Here is a 12,105-nt window from a genome sequence, read left to right as displayed (position 1 = left end):
TGCAGCGGTGTGAGCAGGGCAGCGAGCTGCCGCAGCTGCAGCAGGAATCCCTCCAGTGCTGACAACTCTGTTTACAATCCTCCACGCCTGCCAGCAATGGGGAGTTCCTTGCAGCTGGCACTGCCAAAAGCACGTCGTGCAGTTAAGCGTGGCTCCATGAGCGGCAGCCGAGGGCACGTGGGCTGCAAAGCGGGGTCCGGGGTAGCCGCTCAGGCACCATGTGCCGCAAGCAACACCACAGTGCTCCCTTGGGACACCCTACGTGGGGCTCAGCCCCGGGGCTGGCCGTGCAGCTGCGGTTTCCTCTGGCTGCTGCCAGTTTACGAGCGCACAAATGGAAAAGCGGCGTCTGGCCAGGCTCGCCTGCGTGTTGGCTGCCGGGCGGCACACAGCCCTCGCTTGTTCAGCCGCTGGCTGCTGCTGCCACCGACATCCTGACACCGCTGCTGCAGGCGCCCTCGGGCTGGCTGTGCCTGGTGTCCCCGGGCTGAGCTCCCTGGACATAGATGCCCCCCCCAACATAGGTGTGATGGTCATGGGGGGGTCCCTGCGTTGTGTGGGGAGCGGAGCTGTGGTGCTGCGCTGCTGTGCTGGGCCCAGCTGCAGAGCCTCCCCCACACTGGCCCAGTTCGAGGGGCCCCACCGGGAGGGAGATGACTCAGTGCATCCCCCCCATGTCTGCTCCCCCATAACGTCACTTGGGAAGTATGTGCCCAACGCTCCCGGTTCCCATTAGCTGGGGGGGGCTGATGGCTGCTTCGGCAGGAGAAACCGCAGCATGCAGCCGCCTGCTCTGGCCGGGAGGAGAAGCCGGGGCTGCTGACGTTGGGGCCCGATGCTAAATCCTGGCTGCGGGTCCTGGCTGCTGCCAGCCCCGGGTTCCTGCCAGCTCCTGGCCCCTGCCCTGCCTGTGGGGATGCTGCAGGAGGTAGAGGGGAGGGAGATGCCGCCCCTCAGGCTGACAGCCCGCAGTACGGACCTGGCCCTCAGTAGGGTGCCCCCAGCAATTCAGGCAGAGGTGGGATGGGATGCCATGGAGCTCAGCAGGTATTGCTGGCCCCAAACCTGCCTCCTCCTCTGGCTCCCAGCACAGTCCAGCCTACTGAGCCGGCAGCAAGGGATGGCAGAGGGGGTGCAGGCAAGGTTGTAGAAAAACCCATTTATTTTATGAAAACATCTAGAAAAGAGCAGGTGTTGCAACCCTCAGATCAACAGGTCCCCTGGGCCATTGCAGGGCTGCAGGGGCTATGCCCCAGCCCCAGCCCTGTGCAGTGACCCATCCCAAGCCCTTCACCAGCACTGCGCTCCCGGTGCCAGCTGTGGCCGTGCTAGGCTGGCTGCCTCCACAGCAACGTCTGGATGGAGTCACTGGGAGCTGTGGCCTCAATGAAGCCGACCCGTGGGTCGGAGATCCCGAAGGAGACATCCACAGGGGAGCTGTGGGGATGCGAGAGGGGATGCAGGTCAGAGGGGGCAGCGGGGCTTTGAGCCAGGGTGCAGGGCCGAGCCACTCACCGGTTCAGGACCACGAGGACAATGGCACCATCGGGGCGCAGGAAAGCTGAGTGCTCTAGGTCACACCGGTGGCACTTCTTGGAGACAGCCAGCCCCACGCGCTGTGAGCCCTCAGGGATGAACTTGCTGCAGGGACAAGCAGAGCCTGAGCATGGTGTCTGCGGTGGCAGCAGAAGCCAGCAGCCCCTTGCCAGCCCTGACCCACCTGAAATGCCCCAGGTGGTAGAACATGGGCTGCTTGTAGAAGAGGTCCTTGCTGCTGTCCACAATGATGGGGCTGTCCACATAGTTCTTGCTCCAGTTGGGGCCCCCCTCCAGGTCCAGGGCCAGGTTCCAGTCGGTCCAGCCCGTCACGTAGTTGTTGAGGTTCTGCAGGGCAGGAGATGGTGCTGAGCTGTGGGCAGGCATAGGGGGAGGCTGGCACATCAGTGACCCCCAACAAGCCCTACCGTCAGGATGCTGTGGCTGTACTTGCTCCCGCGGTCCCAGCCACCCAGCACCACCCTGGGCTCCCAGAAGTAGGAGCCGGTGGATGCCTCCGTGGACAGGAGGAAATAGTTGGGGAAGAGGTGATGGGTGATGGAGAGTGTGAGGTCAATTGGTGCCAGGAAGTCCAGGTACCAGTGGATGCCGATGCCGCTGATGTAGCTGGCAGCCACAGGGTCTTTGAGAACCTGGCAGGAGAAAGGAGTCACCTGTGCCCAGGGCTGGGAGAGCTGCCATGGGGCCAGGAAAGCCACTGCAGGGACTCACCACCTGGGCCCAGTAGGGCAGCATCACACGCTGGTCATCCAGGATGATGAGCCGGACATCGCGGTGGGAGCTGTTTGCCAGCGCGGGGCCCAGGTCCCGTGCAATGAAGTCCCGTTGGTGCTCAGGGGAGAAGCCCAAGCACTGGAAGGGGTAGAAGACAATCTCACCGGCTGTGGGCTCATTCCCTGCCGTCACTGCCCAGAAGGTCAGGTTGTGCTTGGCATATTCATCCAGGAACCTGGGCGCAGAGGGCAGATGGTGACTGGCCCCATCATGGCAGTGCCAGCCCCAGGCACGGTGACCCTGGTGCCCACTGCGCTCCTGCGGCCCCTCACCGGATGAAGTACTTGGCCCAGGCCTGGTGGTACTTGTCCCCAGGGCTGCCCTTCAGCGTCCCCCTCCCTGTCATCGCGCCATTCGTCTTCATCCAGACCGGGGAGGTCCAGGGGCTGGCGTAGAGTGACAGCGGCCGCTTGGCCACTGCCTGGGCTGCCCGGAGGATGGGGATCTGTGGAGAACTGGGATGGCAGCAAGCTCTCTAGGTCTGCCCCATTGCCGGCATGGCAGGCAACAGGACAACTCCTCTCCCTCCTCATCAGCAGGAAGGTTCTCCCCTTCCCCAGCCTGTCCCGTCCCATCCCATCCCACCCAGGCTGCAGCCCCGGCACCTCAGGTTTGCCCTGCAGGACTCGCCTTCATCCGCGTGTCCTCCTCCGTCAGGTTGAAGTGCTTCAGCTCAAAGTCACCCTCCGTGTCAGCATAGGTGTACAGGCGGACAGAGAAGTCGGTGCTGGCCATGGGGACACGCACGAGGTTGTACTCAATGCCTGGGGACAGGGTTGGTGGTGATGGGCATCCCTGGGGTGTACTCGGGGGGTTGCAACCCTCCGCCCCAGGCCCTTGGCACAAGTCTCAGCAGCCAGACCACGAACAGGGAAGGCCAGACAGGCTGGAGCCACCACCCAGCAGCATCACCCTGCCCCAGGCTCACCTTCCTCGGAGAAATAGGAGCGGAGCAGGTGGTTCTGGGCATCCTTGGACAGGGACTGGATGTTGATTGCAGCTGAGTCTGTGACAGAGCCACCAAAACCCTTCACCTTCTGGTACCGCGCTGCTGTGTCCAGGGTGAGATGGAAATCTGCAGGGGGACAAACACTGTTGCAGCCGCCGTGCAGGGATGCAGTCAGTTCCCCCGTGTGCAGGCAGGCGTCCAGCCGTGGCAAGTACCTGGGATCTCGGTGTTGTGCTGGAAGCTCCCCTCGCTGCGCTCCAGCCGCTTGCCAGCCTTGCTGCTCTCGTACTTGACGTAGGTGCCCGGGGCCGGCAGGACCACGGGGTCCAGCGTGTCGCAGTATGTGGCGCTGCAGACACACACCAGCGAGCCGTGACCGAAGTCCTTGGCATTGCAGGGCCGGCCACCTGCGGCAGGAGGAGAGAGAGACTGGGCAGACGCAGAGGACTGTGGCAGGAGCCCAGCTCACCCCTTCGACCCACCACGGACACTGAACCCATAGCTTCGCTGCCCCAAACCGCTCACCTCCACAGCCCTCTGCTCGGGGACATGGCACCAGCACTCACCTGCTGCCTGCAACGCTGCCTGCACCAGCAGGAGCCAGCCCAGGATGCTGGCACACCCAGGCCCCATGGCACCTCTGCTGCAACACGGCTTGGCTGGACGCTGATGGCAAGCACCAGGGCTGGGAGCAGGGTGGCAGGTGTCAGCAACCAGCTCCTCTCACCCTGTCCCGGCTCTGCGCAGGGACAGAGAGACCCTGGTCAGGGACAACTCCAGCATCCCCCTGCCCAGGAGCCTCAGGGAGCACCAGCACCCTGTGCCAGGGCTGAGCCCCCACCATCCTGCCCACTCCCACAGCCCCAGCCCAGCATTCACCTTCCCTCCTGCCCTGCCAGCGCTTGCAGACAGCTCTGGCTGCATCCCAGCCAGGCACGCAGCCCCCCTGGGCATGTGCCACCCCACACCCACCAGCCTGGCGTTCCCAGCCGCCCACATCGGCTGTAGCTGGCAGCTTCGCTCACTCGCAGCGCCTCCTTCCCACTCCTTCTCCCTCCTTGCTTGCCCCACTGCTGTGCCGTGCCGTGCTGTGCTCAGCCGTGGCTGGGAGCAAACAGCTCCATGCTCCCAACCCCATGAGCGTGGCAGCCAGGGCTTGCCCAGCCAGAGCGGTTTGGGACTCGAGCCCCTGGAGCAGAGGGGTCCCACATTTCCCTGCTTTCTGCAGGTGCTTCTACCCTGCCCTGTCCTTCCCATGATGCTGGGCAAGGACCTTCTTGATGAGGGCATGGCAGGAGCCACCTCTGCACCTCGGGACCCCGGTGCCTGGCTGCTGCCCCTAGGTAGGGGGAGGCAAGCGTGGTACAGTGCCAACTCGCTGCTCCCTGAGACTGTGTGGGACGGGGACTGGGGCCAGGCGGGCTGTCCCACATGCATTGCCTCCCGCTCCCTGCCCAGGGGTGATGCCCAGCACCGCGGGCATGGCCTCAGTGTGGTCCTGCTGTCCAAGGCCATCCCTGTCCCCAGCGGTTGATGAAGCTGCTCCGGTCCCAGGGTACTCACCTGCTGCCAGAAAACCCTCTTGCCGCGTCTCTGCTGGGCTCAGGGCAGCAGGGTGGCAGGACCTGCTTTCTGGCTGCGTCTGGTGGGAGGTGACGGCGTCTGGCAGAGCAGGAAAGGTGAGTCTGGGAGAGGACAACTCATGGGACTCCGTGCATTTGAAGAGGAGCCCGGGTATGATTTTGCAACCTCTTTCCAACGAGAGCTTTCAACATTCACTGCAGCATTTGCAAAGCTCCCCTGAAACCTGTCCCAGTAGCCAGAGGGAAGCTGGGGTGGGGGGGGGGCAGGGGAAGCAGGATGCCCACCAGCCCCTCCAAAGTTCCTCCATCACCCCAGCCAGGACCCCCTGCAGCCACCTCCGCCCACCCCCCACACAGCGCTCCCCTCGCGAGGAGCAGCCTTGTCTCCCCAGGACACCCTTGGGCAGGGGTAGGGCTGGCCGTGCCCACCCAGACATCCCTGCTGGGGTCGTGCGGCTGCTTGGCCTCGCGTCCCACCCAGCAGCGGCTCAGCTTTGCCATGGACACAGGCGAGAGCTGTCTGCAGCCGGTGCATCAGCCGCGACCCGTGCCCTGCTTGTGGATGCACCAGCAACTTTCCTGGCGTGGGCAGAGGCGCTGCTGGGGCCCTGGGCCACCCTGCAAGCAGCCAGCCACAGCAGGGATGCCTGCACCCTGCTCCTCGCCGCCCAGCTGAGAAGGCAATGGGTGTAGCAAGGGGCTGCAGGTGCTGCCGACCGGGGCCCTGCTCACCGCTGCAGTGGGGCCATGCCCCCCATGTCTGAGCCCCACGCCCGAAGCAGGGTTGGGTGGAGCAGGCTGCAGCAGTTTATCATCTGCAAAACAAGTCTGGGCTCCGCACCTTCTAATTTGGGCTCCTTCCTAATTGCAGATACCTGCCCATCAGGAGAAAGAGGAGGGGGGCAGAGCCACAGGAGAGGTGGCATCTGCCCAGCCTGGACCCGGTGTCCCCCTCCTTGGTGCTGCTCGTGTGGGTCGCCAGCAAGGTAGCCCCTCGCCCGGGGACCACAGTCCGTTGCCTGGGGACCACTCCTCCGGCTGCAGCCAAAGCAAGGACCCTCCAGCACAGGCTGCAGCCGACGGGAGCAATGGGGGCGAGTCCTCCAGCCTCACCCCAGCCCCTCGCACCCGCAGCCGGGGAAGTTGCATCCCTCAGTTTCCCCATCAGCTTTTTGGCATGCAGGGAAGGTACCAGCCCTGCGGCAGATGCGTTGCCAGATGGCTAGGGAGTACGGAGCCCGCCCGGAGGGGCTGTGCTGAAGCATTTCCCTGCACACATGTCCCTGGGTGCTGCTGAACATCTGGGGGTGTGGGGCTCCATATGTGCCTTCCCTGCATGGTGAAGCTTTGATGTACCTTGAGAAGCGCAGGCAGCCCAGCTGCCGTCTGGGCCAGCCGCTACCCAGGAACATCGATAAAAGCGCAGGACGAGCAGATGTGCTCTGTGAATAGGGCCGAGACAGAGCCTGGTGCCACCTTCATGCCACGCTCCAAGAAAACAGCTGTTAAAACTCTTTTTTTTTTTCTTTTTCCCCAACATCAGCAACTCTGCAGCTCACACACAAGGGATTTTGCCAAGGAGCACTCTGGCTTTCCCATTCCAGGACTTCAAAGATGCTGGTAACGTTCCCAAAGTCTGGAGCAAGCAAATACTGTAACCGGTATTTAAAGAGAGCAAACAGGATGGCCAGGTAATTGTGGGCTGCCAGCTCGATGTCAGCCACGGCCAGAATAGAGGGCAGTCTGTCCGGAGGCCACACCAGCAGAGGGTGGCTGGGTGCGGCCAGCAGCGTGAGCTCTGGAAGAGATGGCATCAACCTAATTAATCTGCGAGGTTTGGTGGATAGGGACACTGATATAATTTACTCGGCCTTTTCTACAGTGTCTGCTCTGGTGCAACAGGACATTTTGATTTTAAAAAAAAAAAAATAAAAGTAGGCTGGGGAAAACCAACGGCACATATGAAATGAATCAAGAGCTGGCGGGCGGCTGAGGCTCCAGCTGCAGCGATAAACAAGGCAGCCGCATGTGGGCCACAGGGATGGAGCCCTCCGGGGCACCCCTCGCCCTTTGCCACCTCTCCGAGGAAAACCGAGCAATTTCTGAGAGCATAGAGGAAACACTGACGGGGACGGCACATACCGGAGGGAGCACGTCACGGCTTTACTTGGCGCCTGAGACACACGCGAAGGTTTCAAGGGAGCCACGTGTGGAAGCGTGGTCCAGGAGACGGCGCAGAGGAAGCTTTCAGGGAACTCGGGGGTGCCGGGGAGGGAGGGGCAAGGCTGAGAAGCACAGGAGCAGCAGCTCTGGCAAGACCCCAGTGCCAGGAGCACAGGCAACCCCTTGCACCAGGGGCAGGACCCCCAGTTCCTCCTTCACCTCCAGCGCTGGCTCACCACCCGCTTCCACCATTGAAGGATGCTGGAAAGGGTGGGGGAAGAGCTGACCCCTGGAGACCCCCAGCCACTCAGTGCCACCCCCATCACTGCTGGTGCCACAGGTAGGTCTGGATGGAGTTTGCTGGAGCCACGGTCTCGATGAAACCAACAGCGGGGTCCCGGATCCCGAACGGCACGTCCCAGCCAAACCTAGGGGGCGAGAGGGGCTGAGCAGCTGCGGCTGAGCATTGCCCTGTGTCCCCCCCAGCCAGACTGCCCTGCTGACCTGTTGAGGACTACCAGGACGAGGGCCCCGTCGGGGCGCAGGACAGCCACGTGCTCCAGCTGACAGAAGAGGCATCGGCGGCTGCTGTGCAACCCCACGCGCTGGGAGCCCTCAGGGATGAACTTGCTGCAGGTGGAAGAGAAGAGAGATTGTGCCCCCGGTGGGGGGCAGCACCTGAGCCCCCCCCCCCAGCCCTGACCTACCTGAAATGCCCCAGGTGGTAGAACATGGGCTGCTTGTAGAAGATGTCCTTGCTGCTGTCCACGATGATGGGGCTGTCCACATAGTTCTTGACCCAGTTGGGGCCCCCCTCCGTGTCCAGGGCCAGGTTCCAGTCGGTCCAGCCGGCCACAAAGTGGTTCAGGACCTGGGCAGGTGAGAAAGGGCTGAGTGGGGCCGAGCCAGGCCCCCAGCCCGGGCAGGCAGTGCTGGGGGGTGCCATACCGTCAGTATACTGTGGCTGTAGCGGTCCCCTCGCTCCCAGCAGCCCAGGGACACGGAAAACCGCATGGTGAGGAAGCCGCTGCAGGCCTCCGTGTAGAGGAGAAAATGATCAGGGAAGAGCCTGTGGGTGGCCTCCAAGCTGCAGCTAGCTGGGATAAAACTGTCCAGGTACCAGTGAACGCCCACGCCAGCGACATAGCGGGCAGCGGTGGCATTGCCCAGGACCTGGGGGGGGCAGAGGAGACGCCTCGCACCAGGGCCACCAGGGCTCTGAGCCCTGTGGGGATGGCCACACAGACCCCACATGCCAGTGGGGTCTCCTAGGGCCACCTGCCTCCCCTCTTGTCCCCTCCTGCTCCCATGCCTGCAGCCCCCTCCCTTCAGCACCCACACTCCAAGCAGCAAGCCACAAGCACCACCCCGACGTGGCTCCAGCACCTCACTGGGTACACAGCAATGGGGGTGTGTGGGCAGACGTGCCCCTCAGTGGTCTCCTCGCCCCCCGCATGGCTCATGCTGCTGCCTGGCCCTCCCTCTGCATCCCCCCGTGGGGTGGTCTTGCACCATGGCCCTGCCTGATCTCGGGGTGCTGCCGGTTTGAGATGAGGGAGGGATGTGCTGCGCCCACCCCTGCAGCTTCAGCCTCACTTGAGGCAGGGGCAGGAGCACGTTTTCTTTCCTTTCCTTTTAGTTTAAGGTAATTCCCACAAACTGCTCTTCAGCATTGCAAAGGGCCAGCTGAATCAGCCGAAACGCTGGTGGAGAAGGTGCTGGCGTGCCAGCAGCGCCTCTGCGCGCCGCTCTGCAGGAATCCAGGACGCGTATGCCACCTCCTGTCCCTGCTTCAGCCAGGCACACGCAGAGGCAGTTGCTACCGAATTAACCGGCTCCAGCTCGCTCTCTGGCAGACCTGGTTTGCCCCCTGCGCTGTCTATGGGTTGGGAGCAGCTGCTAGCTTAATTTTCAGCTAAAACCCGAGGCTTGGGTGTGATACAAAGCGGAGGGAGAGGAAGGAGCTGGGCAGGGCAGCAGGCTTTGCTTTTCACCGCTTTGGCCCAGTGCAGGAGGTGGATGCGCTGGTCGTCCAGGATGATGAGCCGGGTGCGGTGGGGGCTGCGGGTCAGCGCAGGGCCCAGGTCGTGGACGATGAAGTCCCGCTGCTGCGCGGCTGTGAAGGTGATGGTGGGGAACTGGGGAGGCGTGAACAGCACTGTGTGGGGCTCGTTCTGTACCGTCACTGCCCAGAAGGTCACGTTGTATTTGGCGTATTCGTCCAGGAACCTGGCGCAGGGAAGGTGGGGCAGCATCAGCCGCGCCTGCCCACTCTGTCCCTGCCCCAGCCCCTGCAGTCCTTAAGCGTCCCAGCCCCAAGGGACAGTACTTGATGAAGTAGTTGGCCCAGGTCTTGTGGTACTTGTCCCCCGCTTGCCCCTTCAGTGTCCCCTTCCCACGGACATCCTCGTTACTCTTCAGCCAGGCTGGGGAGGTCCAGGGGCTGGCGTAGAGCGACAGCGGCCGCCTGCTCATGGCTGAGGCTCGGTGCAGGAGGGGTATCTGCAGGAATGGGCAGAGGGACTGGCTCAGCTCCAGCTGCAGCCCCGTGAAACTACACAGACCAGCATGGGAGGAAGAGAAGTGCTCAAGGGACCTCTGTGGGAAACTGCAGCCTGTGAGCATCACCCCATGGCACAGCACCCCGGCCCCACACCCTGCCAGTGCCAGCCAGCATGCACCAGGACATGCCCTAGAGGAGGTGCCAGCTCCCACGGGCTGTCCCCACGCACCCTGCCACTGTGTGTGGGGTTTGGCAGCATCTGGTCATGGGGGTCCCAGCACACGCAGGAGCTCTGGTGGTAAAGGGGACAAAGTGCTGGTGGCAGTGGCTTCAGCCTCCCACCTTCAGCTTCACATCCTCCTCCGCCAGCCTGAAGTGCTTCAGCTCAAAGTCATGGGGGACGTCGTCGTAGCTGTAAGGGTGCGTGGAGAAGTCACTGCAAGCCATGGGGAGCCGGATGAGGTTGTACTCAATCCCTGAGGAGCAGGAAAGGCATAAAGCAGCACTGGAGCAGGCACCCAGGTGATGGGTGTCCCAGCAGCAGGGACAGGCACAGCTGCCTCCAGGGACCACATGAGCTGCCCCACACCGCTGCTGCCTTCATTGCTCACCGTTCTCGGAGAAGTATGAGCGCAGCAGGTTGTCCTGGGCCAGCTGTGACAGTCCCATGATGTTCAAGGCAGCAGCATCGGAGAGGGACCCACCAAAGCCCTTCACATGCTGGTACAGCGTGGAGATGTTGAGTGTCAGCAGCAGCCCTGCTAGGGAGACTCTGGCTCAGCTCAAGGTGCCCGGGCATCCTGCGCTGGCACCCACCACCCACCTGGCCACAGCAAGTACCTGGGGTGTGCAGGAGGCTGTGCTGGAAGCTCCCCTCGCTGCGCTCCAGCCGCTTGCCGGCCTTGCTGCTCTCGTACTTGACGTAGGTGCCCGGGGCCGGCAGGACCACGGGGTCCAGCGTGTCACAGTACGTAGCGTTGCAGACGCACACCATGGCATCACGGCCAAAGTACTTGGGGCTGCAGGGCTGGGCGCCTGGGGGGCACGGGCAGGGTGGGGGCAGCTGCCGGCACGGGGGCGGGTCCCTGCCAGAGCTCTCCCATCCCAGGGTGGGGGACAGGTGGGCTTGCCCCGGGGTGTTGCCTCTGCCCCTGTGCTCTGCACCCCGTCACCTCCCCGGGCACCCCAGGTCCGGCGCTGCCCCAGGGCTCCTGGCCCTGTCCCCGGGCACCCCACTGCCCAAGCCATGCTGCCCCATTGCCACCCCCGTGACGTCCCTGCGCTCACCTGCAGCCTGCGGCACCGCCTGCAGCAGCAGCGGCAGCAGCCAGCCCAGGATGCCGACCGTCCCCATGGCCCCTCCACGTCCCCACAGCTCCAGCGGGTCCCAGGGAGCAGAGCCTGCGAGTGGGGGCACCCTCAGCCAAGGCAGGCGGGGGCGCAGGAGGGGGTGTAGGGGCAGGCTGTGGTCCCCAGCTGGATCAGCACCATCTCTGCCCCTGCTCCTCCTTCTGCTGCCAGGGAGCTCCTGCGACACCCTCCGTCCTCCCCCTCCCCGCAAAGACCCTTGCCTTTCAGGAAGGTGAGGTGGGTCCATCCCTCCCCATGAGCCTATAGCCCACCCACCTCCGCCCCGGCTGCTCCCCAACCTGTGCTGCCACTAGCCCTCCTCCTCCTCGTGCGGCTCCAGCCTCCCCACCTCACCTTTACAGGGAACTGCTTCAAGACCTCCCTCTGCAGCACACCCTCTCCCACCCCCACAGCTCCTCCTTGTTCTCCTCCCGGCCATACCTACCGCTGGCATTGGACCCAGACCATCGTACATCTCCTCACCATGGGGCCAGAGCAGGGGAACAGCATTCTGCTGCCATGCAAGGACATCAGCCCCCGGGGAGGAGGGATGGGGACATCATGCTGGCAGCTCTGGCTACCCGAAAGGCCCCACCAGGACTGGGAGATGGAGCATGGGGCACTCACTGCAATGCCCTGAAGGGAGAGCTTTGTCAGGCACGGTCCTGATGAATCCCTGACAGCACAGCAGAGCCCATAGGCAGGCTCACAGCACTGTAAATTGTCCTGCTAATGAGCTCTAACAGTACCATGGGTGATTTACCCTTGTCATTCACCCCAGTCCTCCCGTTACCCCCAAGAGCTGCTGTGGCCTTGCACCCAGCGTGGGGAGGGTCCAGGACCCCCAGGTGAGGATGGCAAATGCAGCCGCGCAGCCTGGTGTGGCAAAAAGACCTGCCAGGTGCAGCCACGCAGGAGCCGGGGCCGCTGCCTGGTCTGCCCAAGCCTTTTGCATTGCTCGCCCTATCTCAGCACGCACCATGGGAGGCGGCGGCAGTAGCAGCAAGCTGGCAAGTGCCCCAGCTCCTGCACGGTTAGGGCTGCCCTCTGGCCCCCAGCAATGGCAGCCAGGGCTGCGCTGCCGAGTCAGACCCACGGAGGGGAACCCACTGCCCTGACACCAGCCACGCCAGAAGCAGAGCTCTGCTCCTCTGTGCCTGGCGACAAACCACTCCGGGAGCGCTCCTTGCTCGTCCAAGAGCAACCATCCCAGCCCAAAGAGACAG

The 12,105-nt window shown here is 63.5% G+C and overlaps 2 protein-coding genes across 3 annotated transcripts; both read right to left on the bottom strand.

Moving 5' to 3' along the window:
* Nucleotides 1–1,025: 1,025 nt before the first annotated feature.
* Nucleotides 1,026–4,965, bottom strand: LOC142048231 (lysosomal acid glucosylceramidase-like). Of its 2 annotated transcripts, none has more exons than XM_075074929.1 (11): nucleotides 4,844–4,965; nucleotides 3,847–4,019; nucleotides 3,496–3,687; nucleotides 3,260–3,406; nucleotides 2,962–3,095; nucleotides 2,604–2,776; nucleotides 2,269–2,506; nucleotides 1,965–2,189; nucleotides 1,721–1,884; nucleotides 1,516–1,641; nucleotides 1,026–1,437 (listed from the first exon to the last, which is right to left on the bottom strand). In XM_075074929.1, the coding sequence occupies exons 2-11, from the start codon at nucleotides 3,911–3,913 to the stop codon at nucleotides 1,329–1,331; spliced, it is 1,575 nt and encodes a 524-aa protein (XP_074931030.1). In that variant the 5' UTR covers nucleotides 3,914–4,019; nucleotides 4,844–4,965; the 3' UTR covers nucleotides 1,026–1,328. The 2 variants fall into 2 exon arrangements, with proteins under 2 accessions (XP_074931030.1, XP_074931031.1); XM_075074930.1 differs by having other exon boundaries at nucleotides 3,847–3,965; nucleotides 4,844–4,918.
* A 2,072-nt stretch (nucleotides 4,966–7,037) lies between these two features.
* On the bottom strand, nucleotides 7,038–11,077 carry LOC142048228 (lysosomal acid glucosylceramidase-like). The gene is made up of 10 exons (XM_075074925.1): nucleotides 10,817–11,077; nucleotides 10,370–10,564; nucleotides 10,141–10,287; nucleotides 9,872–10,005; nucleotides 9,356–9,528; nucleotides 9,021–9,255; nucleotides 7,975–8,199; nucleotides 7,734–7,897; nucleotides 7,531–7,656; nucleotides 7,038–7,454 (listed from the first exon to the last, which is right to left on the bottom strand). Exons 1-10 carry the CDS (start codon nucleotides 10,881–10,883, stop codon nucleotides 7,349–7,351), a joined length of 1,572 nt encoding a protein of 523 aa, XP_074931026.1. The 5' UTR covers nucleotides 10,884–11,077; the 3' UTR covers nucleotides 7,038–7,348.
* Between the last annotated feature and the right edge of the window lie 1,028 nt (nucleotides 11,078–12,105).

Source organism: Phalacrocorax aristotelis, chromosome 25 (genome assembly GCF_949628215.1).
Source record: "Phalacrocorax aristotelis chromosome 25, bGulAri2.1, whole genome shotgun sequence".
Classification (NCBI taxonomy): domain Eukaryota; kingdom Metazoa; phylum Chordata; class Aves; order Suliformes; family Phalacrocoracidae; genus Phalacrocorax; species Phalacrocorax aristotelis.
The sequence above is the reverse complement of the archived record's forward strand: the minus strand, read 5'-3'. Positions and strand labels throughout refer to the sequence as shown.